This window comes from Nerophis ophidion, linkage group LG08, assembly GCF_033978795.1.
Source record: "Nerophis ophidion isolate RoL-2023_Sa linkage group LG08, RoL_Noph_v1.0, whole genome shotgun sequence".
NCBI classification, from domain to species: domain Eukaryota; kingdom Metazoa; phylum Chordata; class Actinopteri; order Syngnathiformes; family Syngnathidae; genus Nerophis; species Nerophis ophidion.
This window is the reverse complement of record NC_084618.1, coordinates 42,760,341-42,777,117: the sequence shown is the minus strand read 5'-3', so window position 1 is coordinate 42,777,117 and position 16,777 is coordinate 42,760,341. Positions and strand designations below refer to the sequence as shown.

Here is a 16,777-nt window from a genome sequence, read left to right as displayed (position 1 = left end):
CCGAGGTTCGACTATCCGGCATAGCCTCATCTCCAGTACACCAGAATATACCCTGCCGGGAAGGCTGAGTGTCTTCCAACGATAGTAGGAACACACCCTCTGGTTCCCCTTCTTAAAGAGAAGAACCACCACCCCGATCTCCCAATCCAGAGGCACCGCCCCCGATGCCCACACAATGTTGCAGAGTCTTGTCAACCAACACAGCCCCACAGCATCCAAAGCCTTGAGGAACCACCGAGGAGCTTCTTAACTTCCTCGGCAACCTCAGCCCCAGAAATAGCAGAGCCTACCCTTTGGGCCTGGCAGGCCTGTCTGGCATGCTCCCCCACTATCAGAGCAAACTAACCACAAGGTGGTGATCGGTAGAAAGCTCTGCCCCTCTTTTCACCCAAGTGTCCAAAACATGAGACCACAAATCCGATGACACAACCACAAAATCAATCACCGAACATAGGCTTACGGTGTCCTGGTACCAAGTGCAGCTATGGACACCCTTATGTTTGAACATGGTGTTTGTTATGGACAATCTGTGACAAGCACAAACGTCCAATAAGAAAACACCATTGGGGTTCAGATCCGGGAAGCCATTCCTCCCAATCATGCCTCTCCAGGTTTCACTGTTGTTGCCAAAGTGAGCATTGAAGTCACCCAGTAGAACAAAGGAGTCACCTGAGGGAGCACTTCCCAGTACTCCCTCGAGTGAATCCAAAAAGGGTGGGTGCTCTGAGCGGCTGTTTGGTGCGTAAACACAAACAACAGTCAAGACCCGTTTCCCTACCCGAAGGCAGAGGCCTTGCTGTGCGTCGAAGTGATTCTGACTATATCTAGATGGAACTTCTCCACCTCGTGCACCAGCTGAGGCTCCTTTACCTCCAGTGAGGTGACGTTCCACAGTCCAAGCGCTAGCTTCTGTCACCGAGGATAATACCGCTAAGGGCCTTGCCTTCGTTTTTTCCGCCAAGCTCGCACCCGACTTCTATGCCCCCTCTTATGAGTGGTGAGCCCATTGCAGGGGCTGGCTCCAGAGAGTGCCCCGGTGACCCGCGTCTGGTCGAGGGAAATTTGGGCCTTGATTTTGACTTTCCATAGAGGTCTTCGAGCTGCTCTTTGTCCGCCTCTCCTCGGCGGAACGTAACTATGATGCCGGAAATAGGGAGCTACTAGCGATCCATGAGGCCCTTTTGAAATGGAGGCACTGGCTAGAAGGCGCAAAGCACCAGTTCCAGGTCCTCACGGACCACTGTAATCTCTCATACATAGTATATATACTGGCAGGCTCGTTGGGCACAATTATTTGGATGATTTGATTATACCCTTTCTTTCAGGCCGGGCTCCCGCAACAGTAAGGCTGATGCCCTATCCCGGCAGTTCAGGCAGGAGCCTGCCGGCACCTCCATGGCAGAACCCATCCTTCCTCCGGCCAGGATAATTGGTATGGTCACTTGGGAAGTGGAGGACCAGATTTGGGCTGCCCTGTGTTCCAACCGTGGACCACGGTGCAGACCTCCCAACAAACTATTTGTGCCCCGGGAACTACGACCTAAATGTTTGACTGGGGGCACTCCAGCATTTTTTCCTGCCATTCGGGATTCCAGCGCACACTCTCCTTCATCCCTGGGCGGTTCTGTTGGCCGTCTATGGCTATGGACACCCGTGAGTTTATTGCCGCTTGCACAAAATGCTCTCGCAACAAGTCTTCCCACAGACCGCCGGCGGGCTTTTTGTGCCCCCTACCTGTGCCCGGCCGTCCCTGGTCCCACATCGCGTCGGACTTCATCACTGGATTCCCCTTATCCCGAGGTAACACAACTATTCTCACCATTGTTGGAGCTTCTCCAAGGCCACACATTTTGTTCCTTTGCCTAGACTCCCCTCTTCTTCCGAGTGAATGTTGTCAAACAGCATGGGATACCCATGGACACCGTCTCTGACCGTGGCCCCCAGTTCACTTCCCGGGTGTGGCAGACCTTCTGCAAAGGGATTGGGTCAATGGTCAACTTTAAGTCGGGCTACCATCCACAGATTAGTGGTCAAGCGGAGAGGACGAATCAGTGTGTGGAGACCATGGTGCGCTGTGTTGCCGCCCACCAGCCCGCATCGTGACCGCAAATTCTTGCCCCTGGTCGAGTTTGCCTACAACTCGATGAAGAGCTCTGCTACCGGTAACTCCCCGTTCGAGTGCTCCCTTGGGTATCAACCCCCTGTGTTTCCCCAACAGGAGGCCGAAGCGGCTGTCCCATCTTCCCGCCGACAGATCAGATGCTGTCATCAAATTTGGAGGACCGCCCGTGCCGCCCTTTGAGGGGTTCAGAAAGACTGCGCTGCAGTGCCAACCGGCGGGGCATCCCGGCACCATTATACACTCTCGGACAACAGGTCCTGTTACGGGCCAAGGACCTGCAGGTACCATCCCATAAACTGGTATTCTGTTTTGTAGGACATTATGCGGTGGAGGCCATCATTAACCCTGCTTCAGTAAAACTGTCTCTTCCCTCTTCCATCAAGCGAAACCCTGTGGTCCATGTTTCACAGATCAAACCTGTTTCTGTCAGTCCGCTCTCTTATCCTGCCCCCTCCAACCCCCAGAATCCTGGAAAACGTCAACCCAGTGTGGTCAGTTAAGGAGATCCTCATGGACCGTCGGCAGGGTGGGGGGCTGGTATACCTGGTTGATTGGGATGGGTATGGACCAGAGGAGAGGTCTTGGGTGCCGGCCTCCTACCTTGCTGACCCCTCCCTGTTGGAGGACTACAACCGAGCCAACCCGGGAGTTCTATGGCGCTCGTCGGGAGACATGGAAAAAAATCTACTCCCAAGTGGGCCGGACTGGTAAAATCACGGCACGATAACTTCAAAATAAAGACAACTTTAGAATGTTTTCTTTGTTTAAAAATAGAACAAGCACACTCTGAAAATGTACAAATCATAATGTTTTTTTTTTTTACACTTACATGTTGCAGTTAACAGTAATCTTGTCGTTATTTATACTTTATGAATAAATTATATGACAATATTAATCAGTCAACTAATTGTTCATTTTCAATCTATCAAGATTAAAAAGTAATATCAAAATCAAATTACAGGATGTTATTTATGGAATTTGCTCATTTTCCTCGACTGGTGCACTAAAATCATGTCGCATCATCTACAAAGATACAAATGTGTCCACTATTTGTCACTGTTGCAACATCTAGTGGACAAATCTAGAACAGCAGTTTCTTTTATTCAAAAATTCCTGCTCAGTTTTATATTTTTAACGAACTCATCCCGTGGGCCTTATACAACCTGCTTGCGGGCCTAACCCGGCCTGCGGGCCGTACGTTTGACACCCCAAATGTAATACAATGCAGCCACATTGCTTGACTGACAGGTTTGTGTCTAAATTTGAATCGTCTCACCAGCTTGTGTTACAGATTTTAGACTTTTCAAATGGTAGACAGCAAGGAGTCTCTGTTAATGGCTGTCACTCGGACTCTGTAACCGTCTCCACAGGTTCACCCCAAGGATGCGTCCTTTCACCCTTACTTTTTATTGTGTATAGCCAGGAATGCAAGAGCAGGCAAGACAGCTGTCTGATTTCCTTTTCTGACGATACTGCACTGCGGTCCCTTTTCTATGGTTGACAATAATAAACATTTACAATAACAAAACCTTTATTTTTATGTCAGGCCTGTAAAACTCTTGTCGTTTTTATCATGCATTTATTGAGACCCTTATGTGTTTTTCCTTTATTTGTTACTTTCATTGTCTTTCAGTCAAAGACAGAAACAGCCTGACTAGACACGTAAAGTACTGTTGTAAGATTACTGGATGAAAACTAAGAGACTTAAGTTCCTTTTGCAACCAGCAAAACATCCGAAAGCAGCGAGCATTTTAACCTCCCCGAACCATGTCCTTGCAAGCATAGGCGCCGATCTACATTTCTGCCAGTGGGTGCTCGGTGTGTGTGTATTAGTGTTGTCCCGATACCAATATTTTGGTACCAATACCGGTACCAAAAGTATTTCGGTACTTTTTTAAATAAAAGGGACCACAAAAAAATGTCATTACTGGCTTTATTTTAACAAAACATTCTTATGATACATTAAACAAGTGTTTCTTATTGCAAGTATGTCCTTAAATAAAATAATGAACATACAAGACAATGTGTCTTTTAGTAGGAAGTAAACAAAAAAAGACTTCTAATTTATTCTGCTGACATATGCAGTAACATATTGTGTCATTAATCATTCTATTATTTTGTCCAAATTATTAAGGACAAAAGGTAGAAAATGAATTGTTAATGTACTTGTTAAATGTACTGTTAATATCTGCTTACTTTTTGTTTCAACAGGTTCTATCTACACTTCTGTTAAAATGCAATAATCACTTATTCTTCTGTTGTTTGATACTCTACATTAGTTTTGGATGATACCACACATTTGGGTGTCAATCCGATACCAAGTAGTTACAGGATCATACATTGGTCATATTCAAAGTCCTCATGTGTCCACGGACATATTTCCTGAGTTTATAAACAAAATATGAATAAAAAAAAACTAAAGAATATTTTCTATGTTAAAAAATATCGATGTAATCATAGTAGTATCGACTAGATACAGGTGTAAATCCACCAATGGCGTTTGTTTACATTGTAGCGTCCCGGAAGAGTTGGTGCTGCAGGGAATTCCAGGAATTTGTTCTGTTGTGTTTATGTCGTGTTGCTGTGCTAATATTCTTCCCAAATGTGTTTGTCGTTGTTTAGTGTGGTTTCACTACATGGCACATGTTTATGACAGAGTTGGCGTTGTTCATACGGCCACCTTCAATGTGACATGTACAGCATGGCTGTTGACTAAGTATGGCCTTCATTCGCTCACTTGCAGTGTGTTCAAGGTCAAGATGACAATGTCATTAGTTTAATATCGGGCACAATGAAAACTTGGTTGGACTCTGTTATTCATAGACTGTATGATATATAATGTTTTATTATGTGAAACGGACCAATCCCATCTCAGATTTAGCAACAAGATAGATAAAAAAAACAAAACTTAAAAGGTTGAAAGTTGCCATCAATCCCACGTGGGCCCGGGGTAGGCGCCTATGTTTGTGGGTGAATTCTCTCTGTTGCTCTCAGGGCGCCGCACCGTTATGACCTTCCTATCCATCCATCCATCCATCCATTTTTCTACCGCTTGTCGCTTTTGGGGTTGCGGGGGGTGCTGGAGCCTTCCTCAGCTACAAACCCCATTTCCATATAAGTTGGGAAATTGTGTTAGATGTAAATATAAACGGAATACAATGATTTGCAAATCATTTTCAACCCATATTCAGTTGAATATGCTACAAAGACAACATATTTGATGTTCAAACTGATAAACATTTTTTTTCTGTGCAAATAATCATGAACTTTAGAATTTGATGCCAGCAACATGTGACAAAGAAGTTGGGAAAGGTGGCAATAGATACTGATAAAGTTGAGGAATGCTCATCAAACACTTATATGGAACATCCCACAGGTGTGCAGGCTAATTGGGAACAGGTGGGTGCCATGATTGGGTATAAAAACAGCTTCCATGAAATGCTAAGTAATTCACAAACAAGGATGGGGCGAGGGTTACCACTTTGTAAGAAAATTGTCGAACAGTTTTAGAACAACATTTCTCAACGAGCTATTGCAAGGAATTTAGGGATTTTACCATCTACGGTCCATAAAATCATCAGAAAGTTCAGAGAATCCGGAGAAATCCCTGCATGTAAGCGATGATATGACGGATTTTTGATCCCTCAGGCGGTACTGCATCAAAAACCGACATCAGTGTGTAAATGATATCACCACATGGGCTCAGGAACACTTCATAAAACCACTGTCAGTAACTACAGTTGGTCGCTACATCTGTAAGTGCAAGTTAAAACTCTACTATGCAAAGCCAAACCCATTTATCAACAATATCCTGAATTCCTGCCCGCTTGGCTCAACGAAGATGGACTGATGCAAAGTGGAAAGATGTTCTGTGGTCTGACGAGTCCACATTTCAAATTATATTTGGAAACAGAGGACGTGGTGTCCTCCAGAACAAAGAGGAAAATAACCCTTCAGATTGTCATAGGCGCAAAGTTCAAAAGCCAGCATCTGTGATGGTATGGGGGTGTATTAGTGTCCAAGGCATGGGTAACTTACACATCTGTGAAGGAACCATTAGTGCTGAAAGGTCCATACAGGTTTTGAAATATTTGTTGCCATCCAAGCAACGTTATCATGGACGCCCCTGCTTATTTCAGCAAGAGAAGTGTTACAACAGCGTTGCTTCGTAAAAAAAGAGTGCGGGTACTTTCCTGGCCCGCCTGCCGTCCAGACCTGTCTTCCATCGAAAATGTGTGGCTCATTATGAAGCGTAAAATACGACAGCGGAGACCCCGGACTGTTGAACGACTGAAGCTCTACATAAAAGAAGAATGGGAAAGAATTCCACTTTCAAAGCTTCAACAATTAGTTTCCTCAGTTCCCAAACATTTATTGAGTGTTGTTAAAAGAAAAGGTGGTGTAACATAGTGGTGACCATGCCCTTTCCCAACTACTTTGGCACGTGTTGCAGCTATGAAATTCCAAGTTAATTATTAAAAAAATAAATAATAAAGTGTATGAGTTTGAACATATAATATCTTGTCTTTGTAGGGCATTCAACTGAATTATATTTACATCCAACACAATTTCCCAACTCATATGGAAACGGGGTTTGTACAATCAGGCGGAAGGTGCCGTACACCCTGGACAAGACGCCACTTCATCACAGGGCCAACACAGATAGACAGACAACATTTACACTCACATTCACAGACTAGGGACCATTTAGTGTTGCCAATCAACCTATCCCCAGGTGCATGTCTTTAGAGGTGGGAGGAAGCCGGAGTACCCGGAGGGAACCCACACAGTCACGGGGAGAACATGCAAACTCCACACGGAAAGATCCCGACAAATCGATTCTCTAAATCCTCATTCGTCCCCTCTTCACTTAATCTTAAAAAGGTTCTCTTTGTTCATTCCTTTGTTTTTATTTTTCATTTCTTAAAGCAATGTGGTTGTAGAGCAGGGGTGCCCACACGTTTTCTACAGATGAGCTACTTTTCAATTGGGGATCTACCTCATTCATATATATAATTATATTTATTAATTTAAGAAAGAGAGGTTTTTGTTAAGTTATAGGTGTTTAATGATAATACAAGCATGTTTAACACATATAGATTGATTTCTTTCATAAATACAAGAATATAAGTTGGTGTATTACCTGATTCTGATGACTTGCATTGATTGGAATCAATCAATCAATCAATCAATGTTTACTTATATAACCCTAAATCACTAGTGCTGATAACCTCCGCATTTTTAAATGGTTGATAAAAAAAGTCCTCCTTTCTGTCCAACAGCACATGAAAGCGGTTGCTTTTTTGGCATCTTATATGCCCAGCTTCCATTCTACTTTTTATACACTTGACAAGAAATACATTGGCAGCAAACTCCGTAGCTTGCTAGTTTGTGCACGTCAGCTTTCTAAGACTCTTATTTTGTTAGCGCAGGCAGGATTAAGCAGGGCTTTTATTATGAAGACAGGAACTGTGCAGTTGGTCTTTAGAGATTTGACTGCAGGTAAAAAAAAAGTGTTTCTCGCCCTCCCGTCAGTCCTTTTTATTTTTTTCTTAATAATGATCTGGCAGCTGCCAGCGTCATCTCACAAGATTTTTGGGTGCCGTGAATATCAATCAAGTGAAGATTGATGATCGCTAATTTTATATCTTTTTTTTTTTATTATGCCTGGCTGGCGATTGACTGACACATGCTCCACGATCAACCGGTAGTTCGCGATCGACGTAATGGGCACCCCTGTGGTAAATGATCTCTAATTATACAATAGACTATCACAAACTTTACTATTATCCATTCTAAGCTTGATTTTGTCTGTATTGACTATTTACTGTGGGCCATGGAGGTTATATGATTGATTTAAACTTTTATTAGTAGATTGCACAGTACAGTACAAGACTGTACTGTACTGTGAAGACTAAATGGTAACACCCCAATAAGTTTTTCAACTTTTTTAAGTCGGGGTCCACGTTAATCAATTCCTGGTAGAACCACGACAACCTCAATAAATAACCTCCTCAGGGATTCATGAATTTGTTTTTATTTTAATTGAATTCAAACGTGACATTTGCAGCTGAAAAAAACCAACAAATATGTTTTATTTATTTATTTACAAGACACGGCCACATGACAAGACACAGGTTGTTTTTTCAAAAGAAGATTTTTTTCAAAAGGCTATCTTTGTAACATTAGCAGATTATTTGGGCTTGTGTACTAGTAAAAAAACAGAGTTCTTTGCTTTTCAATATTATGTTGACTTGTTTTATTGCCAACATTTATTGTAAGTCATCTTGTAATGTATGTGCGATATGTATGATGTTGTCCGTAAATGTGTGTTGGTTTTTAGGGCACTTGCCTTTGACAACAGATTAAATCGAGCTATCGTAGCTAATTCTGGCATGTTTAGTGTGATTATTTGCTCATATGAATCAATATGCGTTGTCCTAATCAAATAAAGTGAATAAATTCAAAGTGTCACAATTCGTGAGAAACAAAATAACACAATCATCATTGGATTTCACCCTCTTTGTATTTTCAGTATGCTTGCGTATTGTTATATTCATTATCTGAATCTTGGACTGGTCAGTTTACATTCTTTGATTATAAAAATGTGCTATAAATAAAGTATAAGAATAGATTAAAAGACAAGGTGACAACAACTAAGTGGCCATGTTCCCTTCAACCACAAAACATCTTTAAAATGTTCTTACAGTAAAACCATCTTTCACATTGCATGTCATAAAATGGAGTAGTCAGGTGAAACATCAGCAAGAGAACAGACCCTCGCTTGAATATTTGTAATAAAACCTAAAAAAAATTAGACCTTTTGTATCTGTTACTGCGGATGATTGTATTGTCAGTTAGCGTTAAGCTGCCCTTCTTTGGCTGTTGGTAAATTAGTAGTACAGTGGTAGTTCGCCATCATCGTCGTCAGAATGGAGAATTCATTCCGAGTTTTGTTTCAAACTGCAGCTTCTGTCTTTTCTGGTAGCGAACTCGCACCCTGAATTGGGGAAAGAGGACAAAATTACATCATACGTCATATCACACTGCTGCTTTCATGTTGAAATGATCTGTTAGTTCATTATCATTCTCTATTTGCATCAGAGAATAGTGGTGGGAATATGTTTTTTTTTGCCATATACGCTAAAATTGTATGCAATTTCCGAAGTTTATTTTCTATTTTTAATTGCAGGCGAAGGGTGTAAGAGTTCATGACTTCCCGTTTACGTTGGGATCTATGTAAAGTGAAACTATTTATTGTTTTTGCCAGTCACACTATTGTTGGACAATGAAGTTGGGTTTTCGAGCCACTTCAAGACCAAACATTTTCCAGTTGGCATTGTAGTCAATGGTGCTATCACTCTAGTTTGCATGCTGATTGCAGGAAAGTCCACCAGAGCAGTTGCCTGTGAATTCGTTACCTACTTTCATCTCTCTACCATAAGCCGTCTCCAAAGGCGTAGAAGATAATTTGGCTGTACTTCCAACCGGCCTCACAACCACAGACCATGTGAAACTACACCAGCCCAAGACGTCCACATCCAACAGGTGCTTCTCCATGATTGTCTGAGAACAGCCACCTAGACAGCTGCTGCAACAATCGGCTTGCATCATCAAAACACTTCTGCACAAACTGAGAAAACGTCTCAGGTGAACTCATCTGCATGCTTGTCGTCCTCATTGGGGTCTCGATCTGACTGCTGTTCAGCGTAACCCCATCCCCAAGTGCACGCGACCCAGCACATCAAAGGACTACAGGCCGGTGGCGCTAACCTCCCATGTCATGAAGACCATGGAGAGGTTGGTCCTGGAACAACTCCGCCCTACAGTCAAGCCCTACCTAGACCCACTCCAATTCACCTACCAGCCCCGACTGGGAGTGGAGGACGCTGTCATCTACCTGCTGAACAGAGCCCAAACCCACCTGGACAAGCCTGCGAGCAGTGTGAGGGTCATGTTTTTTGACTTCTCCAGTGCTTTCAATACTATACGGCCTGGGCTACTGGGTGTGAAGTTGGAGAAGATGCAGGTGGAGGCCCCCTTGGTGTCCTGGGTTGTAGATTACCTGACTGACAGACCACAGTACGTGCGACTGCAGGACTGTGTGTCTGACACACAGCAACACCGGGGCCCCGCAGAGTACAGTCCTCTCCCCCTTCCTCTTCACCATTTACACCACCGATTTACACCATTAGTCAGAGTCCTGCCATCTTCAGAAATTTTCTGATGACTCTGCGATAGTGGGGTGTATTGAGGATGGTGATGATGAGGAATACAGGACACTGGTGGAGGACTTTGTCACATGGTGTGGAAAGAACCACTTCCAGCTCAATGTGACGAAGACCAAGGAGCTGGTTGTGGACCTGGGAAGGAGGAGGAGTACTCTGGTGACCCCTGTTTCCATCAGTGGGGTCAATGTGGACATGGTTGAGGATTATAAATACCTCAGAGTATAAATCGACAACAAGCTGAATGGGTCAAAACACGCTGAAGCCCTCTACAGGAGGCTAGGATCCTTCAACATCTGTACAAAAATGTTGAAGATGTTCTACGAGTCGGTGGTGGCGGGTAATTTCTTGTACGCCGTGGCCTGCTGGGGCAGCGGGCTGAGAGTGAGTGACGCAAACAGACTGGACAAGTTGGTAGAGAAGGCCAGTAACGTGGTGGGAATAGAGCTAGACTCTCTGGTGGTGGTGTCAAGAGAGGAGAAGTCTAGCAAAACTCCTAGCCATTATGGACAACACCTCCCACCCACTACACTCGGACCTTGCGGAGAGAATGAGCACGTTCAGTGGAAGGCTCAGACTCCCAAAATGCAACATGGAACGACACAGGAGGTCCTTCATACCGACAGCCATCAGACTGTATAATGCATATGTTCCTTGACTGCACTTAAATGTACAATATATGTAGAATATATTTATAATATTCATATATTATATATATAATATATGTCATACATTATTTATTATTATTATTGTTTATTGTGAGCAAACTGTGGTGCTGAATTTCCCCCAGGGATCAATAAAGTACTTTCTATTCTATTTTATTCTAACTGACTAGAGTAGGCAAACGCTCACATTCGATGGCGTCTGGCACAGTGGAGAGGTGTTCTCTTTATGGATGAATACCGGTTTTGGGAAAGCGGTTTGCTGATGTCAACATTGTGAATTGACTGGCCCATGGTGGGGTTGGGGTTGTGGTGTGGGCAGGCGTATGTTGTGGAGAATGAACCCAAGTGCGTTTTATTGATGGCATTTTGAATGCACAGAGATATTGTGAAAAGATCCACAGGCCCATTGCAGTGCCATTCACCCGAGACCATGCAGCATGACAAAGCACAACCTTATGTTGCAAGGATCTGTATGCAAATCCTGGAAGCTGAAAAAATCCCAGTTCTTGCAACATAATCGCCAGACATGTCACCCATTGAGCATTGAGATAATTAGAGAGATCTGAAAATCCAACTTGATGGAGCTTGTGAGGTGCAACAAAGAGTAATGGGCGAAACTGACCAAAGATAGGTGTGCCAAGCTTGTTGCATCATATTCAAAACAACTTGAGGGTTTAATTGTTGCCAAAGGTGCATCAACAAAGTACTGAGAGAAGGCTGTGACTACTTATGTAATTTTTAATATCCATCCAACCATTTTCTACCGCTTGTCCCTTCTGGGTTTGCGGGGTGTTGGAGCCTATCCCAGCTGCTTTCGGGCAGAAGGTGGGATACACCCAGGACAAGTCGCTACGTCATCGCAGAGCCGACACAGATAGACAGGCAACATTCATAATCACATAAAAAACAAACAAACAAAAAATGTTTTCACACTGTCATTATGGGATGTTGTCGGTATGAATTTTGAAGACAAAAATATTTTTTTTCCATTTTGGAATAAAGTTGTAAAACTAAATGTGGAAAACGTGAAGTGCTGTGAGTACTTCAGGGTGCACTGTATGTCAAGCCTTTATTTATAATTTTGATGATCATTGCTTACAGTTTTTGAAAACCATTTGCTAAAACCACTTTGAGATTTTCAATTCATGGTTTTCAGAAACTGTCAGCCGTAATCCTCTAAATTCAAAAGAAGGCTGGTAGTATCTTGAATTGCATGTTATGAACCTTTCTAATATACTGTAATACTTTCACCTGGTAAATCTAAATCTTTGCACGATATTCACATTTTTTTTAGATACAGCAGTATATTTTGAAGGGACATGACAAAGATTCTTGAAAGTTTTGACAGTGTAACAATATTGTGTAATTTCCAAATGTTTTGTTAAAGGTGCCATATGTAATAATGTAATGTCAAGTCATTAATACAGGGCCCTGATATGTCAAAAAGCATTAATAAATCATGTTCTTTTCGAATACCTCTATGACTGATAACAGAAGTTCAGCCAGAATATGCTCATGTCAGAATTAGATTTACAGCCCAGAAATGTTGTTATTGTTTTTATTCCACCGTTCGACCAATTAAAAAGTCAGTGAGTGTGTCAAATCCAGGTTGCCAGTTACGCACCGCCACTTTTGTCTAGCTACTGCCACTGGTAAAGTTACTAATAATGTGAGAGCTTGGTAAATCCAAAAGGCGTCATTACAGTCCTCAACTTATTCATGAAAAAGCCAGGAACAAAACAAGAATTTGTATGGGGGATGCCTTTGAAAGATGGAGAGGATTGAAGGCGGAGAAGATTTTTTCATCTGGCGCCAAACTTGAAAATTTGCAACTTGATAGGTAATTTAGGCATTTATGTTTTCTTATTACTTGTAATAAATGGAAATAAACATTTTGTATGTAAACTATATTGTCCAATAAGGTCTATGACCTTGTCAAACAAAGCTAATGTGTTCGTGCAACGAATGCTTAGCATGCTAGCCCGGTCAATAACACATCGACATATAGGCTAACGGGGGAAAATATATGCCTGTTAGCCTGTATGTCGATGTGTCATCCAACTGACAGGGAAAAATATATTTTCGACAAATAACACCTGTAGTGGGGCAAAAAAGTATTTAGTCAGCCACCGATTGTGCAAGTTCTCCCACTTAAAATGATGACAGATGTCTGTAATTTTCATCATAGGTACACTTCAACCATGAGAGACAGAACGTGAAAAAAAATCCAGGAATTCACATTGTAGGAATTTTTAAGAATTTATTTGTAAATTATGGTGGAAAATAAGTATTTGGTCAACCATTCAAAGCTCTCACTGATGGAAGGAGGTTTTGGCTCAAAATCTCACGATACATGGCCCCATTCATTCTTTCCTTAACACGGATCTATCGTCCTGTCTCCTTAGCAGAAAAACAGCCCCTAAGCATGATATTTCCACCCCCATGCTTCACAGTAGGTATGGTGTTTTTGGGATGCAACTCAGTATTCTTCCTCCAAACACGACAAGTTGAGTTTATACCAAAATGGATACATGGATGAAACAGCAGAGGATTGGGAGAATGTCATGTCGTCAGATGAAGCCAAAATAGAACTTTTTGGTATAAACTCAACTCGTCCTTCCATCAGTGAGATCTTTGAATGGTTGACCAAATACTTATTTTCCACCATAATTTACAAATAAATTCTTTAAAATTCCTACAATGTGAATTCCTGGATTTTTTTTCATATTCTGTCTCTCACAGTTGAAGTGTACCTATGATGAAAATTACAGACATCTGTCATCATTTTAAGTGGGAGAACTTGCACAATCAGTGGCTGACTAAATACTTATTTGCCCCACTGTATGTGGATATGGCAGAAAATGGATGGATGGATGGATGGATATGGGTAGTAGCAGTGCCCATTTCGTTCTCAATATACTGATACAATGAAGAAATGGGTTCCAACATTAGCACGGCTAACTGCGGTTTCTGGTACTGTATGTGCATCAGGCACATATGGGGTTCTATTTGCTTGGCACAATATAATGCATTACATGTAATGATTTACTACTTTGTGTATTGACATGGTAGTAGGCTATATGATTTATATGTAACATGGTTTTTGCATAATGTGGGTTGGCTCACAGAATCGCATTCTGCACTAAAAGATGGGGATGTGCGTACAAGGAAGAGAATGCAGTGTGCCAAGTTGGATGCAACATGGAGTTATGCTGAACAAAATGCAGTAATTTTACTGTTGGCCTTGGCTTGTCATCAAAGTAGGCCTATGCAATAGATAATTTTATATATTATTATATATGATTATTTCGATGGTGGTTCGTGCGGTCAAACTAGACATTTTAGCAGGGTAATGCCAACAATCTGTCCCGACTCCCGATGCAAATATTGCTGCGTAACTTTACTAATACATTTGGCTAATTGACATTCGTAAAATGCAGCATAATTACTTAGTAAATTATCTTGCAAGAAGTATAAAGAAGAGAAACCTACAGCAGAGGACTTGTCGATTGCAATTTGAAGTTCCATGGAGTAGGACTCGGATTCGGCTGTGTATCTGACAACCTCAATCATGGAGTGTGGGAGGGGACTACAGAATTTTGACCGTGATTGCAGTACCATTTCTGGCCACATTACTACATATGGCTCCTTTAAATTCCACAGAAAAATGTTTATTTCTGTAATATTTATTTTTGTATTTATACATTTTTGTCTAAACAACGTATGTGCCTCTTCAGACCCCACTGTTGGCTTGGTAAGGTAATGTTACCTTTAAGGTAAACAAAACTAATGCCAATCCACTTGTACTCAAATAAGAATCATCAAGAGAATCGAATTTGTTGAGCAGAACCGAAAGAGGAAGAACAACTGGAAAAATCTTAATCATTCCCATCCCGGGCAACGTAGCAGGACCACAAATGCTTTTGATTGAAAATGTTGTAACCCCTCGTCACTGGTGAGTACAACTTTATGTTAGATTTTCTGCATTTCCAAGTCATCTGTGTTCTTGTGTGAGGACTGACAGAAAAAAATAAATTTAATCATCCCATCATAAACACCTTAGCTCGAGGGCACACGTCATCCAGTTATATTTCATACCCACAAAACCATGTTTAATACCTTATCTCATGCAGCTTGACTGCCTCATTGACCACCACGACCAGCAGAAGGGACAAAGACACCAGCAGCCATCCGAGCAGAGGTATGTCACCCAGTCCAAAGTTCAGGAGGCTGTCATGGTCACGCCAGACCTGGTAATCCACTGTGGCCTGTACCATCTGGCTAAGCAGACTGGAGATACATTTGTAGTTGTAATTAGTACTTTTTTAAACCCACAGACTGAAAAAGAGAAAATCATTAAACATGTGAAGCAGACTGATACACAAGGAGTAATGATGTGTCGCTCAAAGTGTGTGTCGTTTGACTATGAAGTGCCAAAGTGCTACTTCGGCTCATGAGTGACAGCTCGTACTGCAGGAAGATGGACGAGTGCCGTGCCCTGTTTGACATTGGTTTTCATTGCCATTATCAATGCAAATGAAAGTGATAAAAAGGAAGAGTTCCAAAGTGTGGAACCATTTTGATCTAATAGCGTCAAATAAGGTAAATGTTCTTTTTTATACACACACTAGGGCTGGGCCATATATCGCGGGTAAATGACTATATCGTGATATTCGAGTATACGTTCTCACGCAGTTGCTTTTAGCTGCAGGCATTACACTACAGGCTCTTCTCGCTCTTTCCTGTGTCTCCTTCTCACAGACAAGCAAGCGCACCTTCTTACACAAGTCACATACTGTCACGTCATACGTCACATACGTATACGCTCTCACGGAGCAGAGAGGTAGCAGACAGGGTAAGGTTTGCTGTTATGCTAGCAGAGTCGTGCGAGTGGTAATACAAGAGAAAGAAGGTGCGAATGAAGGAAGAATTAATTCCCAAGAAAAACAGCAGGGGGTCCATTGGCGGTGGTTTGGCTTCAAGTGGGACTATGTCGAACAGACAACCGTAATATGTCAAGTGTGGGCCAAAAGGGTTGCTATATAAAGTAGCACCACTGCTAATATGTAGCATCATTTGAAAAGTCACCTGCTAGAGAATGAAGACAATTTTATAACGTCCTTTTATGCAGCTCATTTATATTTGACACTTAAAATGTCTCTGACAATCTTGCACTTTCTGTTTTGGAAATGACATGAACGTTTGTGCCACTGTTTAATAAATACAGTTTTGGTCAATTGACTTAGTTTCCTTCTCTGCATGAAAGTTTAAAAGTAGCATATATTATTGTAGTATGAACAAGAATGTTTTAATGTAGACACATAGAATCATCATACTGCTGTGATTACATGCATCAACCTACTCAGTGGCCTAGTGGTTGGAGTGTCCGCCCTGAGATCGGTAGGTTCGAGTCATACCAAAGACTATAAAAACAATGGGACCCATTACCTCCCTGCTTGGCACTCAGCATCAAGGGTTGGAATTGGGGGTTAAATCACCATAAATGATTCCCTGGCGCAGCACCGCTGCTGCCTACTGCTCCCCTCACTTCTCAGGGGGTGAACAAGGGGATGGGTCAAATGCAGAGGACAAATTTCACCACACCTAGTGTGTGTGTGACAATCATTGGTACTTTAACTTTAACATGTTTTCATTCAAGGCAAAGGCAAAATATCGATATATATATATATATATATATATATATATATATATATGGCCTAAAAATATCGAGATATTAAAAAAAGGCCACATCGCCCAGCCCT

The 16,777-nt window shown here is 42.1% G+C and overlaps 2 protein-coding genes across 4 annotated transcripts in view; one reads left to right on the top strand and one right to left on the bottom strand.

Annotated features, from left to right (window-relative positions):
* The first annotated feature begins 828 nt into the window (after positions 1 to 828).
* On the top strand, positions 829 to 2,858 carry LOC133558437 (uncharacterized). The gene is made up of 4 exons (XM_061909821.1): positions 829 to 875; positions 1,326 to 1,800; positions 1,867 to 2,403; positions 2,587 to 2,858. The coding sequence occupies exons 1-3, from the start codon at positions 829 to 831 to the stop codon at positions 2,101 to 2,103; spliced, it is 759 nt and encodes a 252-aa protein (XP_061765805.1). The 3' UTR covers positions 2,104 to 2,403; positions 2,587 to 2,858.
* A 5,352-nt stretch (positions 2,859 to 8,210) lies between these two features.
* The window catches only part of tmem94 (transmembrane protein 94), a 116,306-nt gene continuing 107,739 nt past the window's right edge, over positions 8,211 to 16,777 (bottom strand). For all 3 annotated transcript variants that reach the window (XM_061908619.1, XM_061908620.1, XM_061908621.1), the window contains 2 exons: positions 15,135 to 15,305; positions 8,211 to 9,122 (listed from right to left, as the gene is read on the bottom strand). In XM_061908619.1, the coding sequence (XP_061764603.1) occupies positions 9,050 to 9,122; positions 15,135 to 15,305 (244 nt within the window). In that variant the 3' untranslated portion in view covers positions 8,211 to 9,049. The remainder of the gene's footprint in view (positions 9,123 to 15,134; positions 15,306 to 16,777) is intronic.

Bases quoted from the DNA above. Each gene is read 5' to 3' on its own strand.
- LOC133558437 (XM_061909821.1), top strand. From the start codon at position 829: ATGGAACTTCTCCACCTCGTGCACCAGCTGAGGCTCCTTTACCTCCA. The intron at 876-1,325 runs GTGAGGTGACGT...CCTTTCTTTCAG, and splicing joins CTGAGGCTCCTTTACCTCCA to GCCGGGCTCCCGCAACAGTA. The intron at 1,801-1,866 runs GTAACACAACTA...TCCTTTGCCTAG, and splicing joins TGGATTCCCCTTATCCCGAG to ACTCCCCTCTTCTTCCGAGT.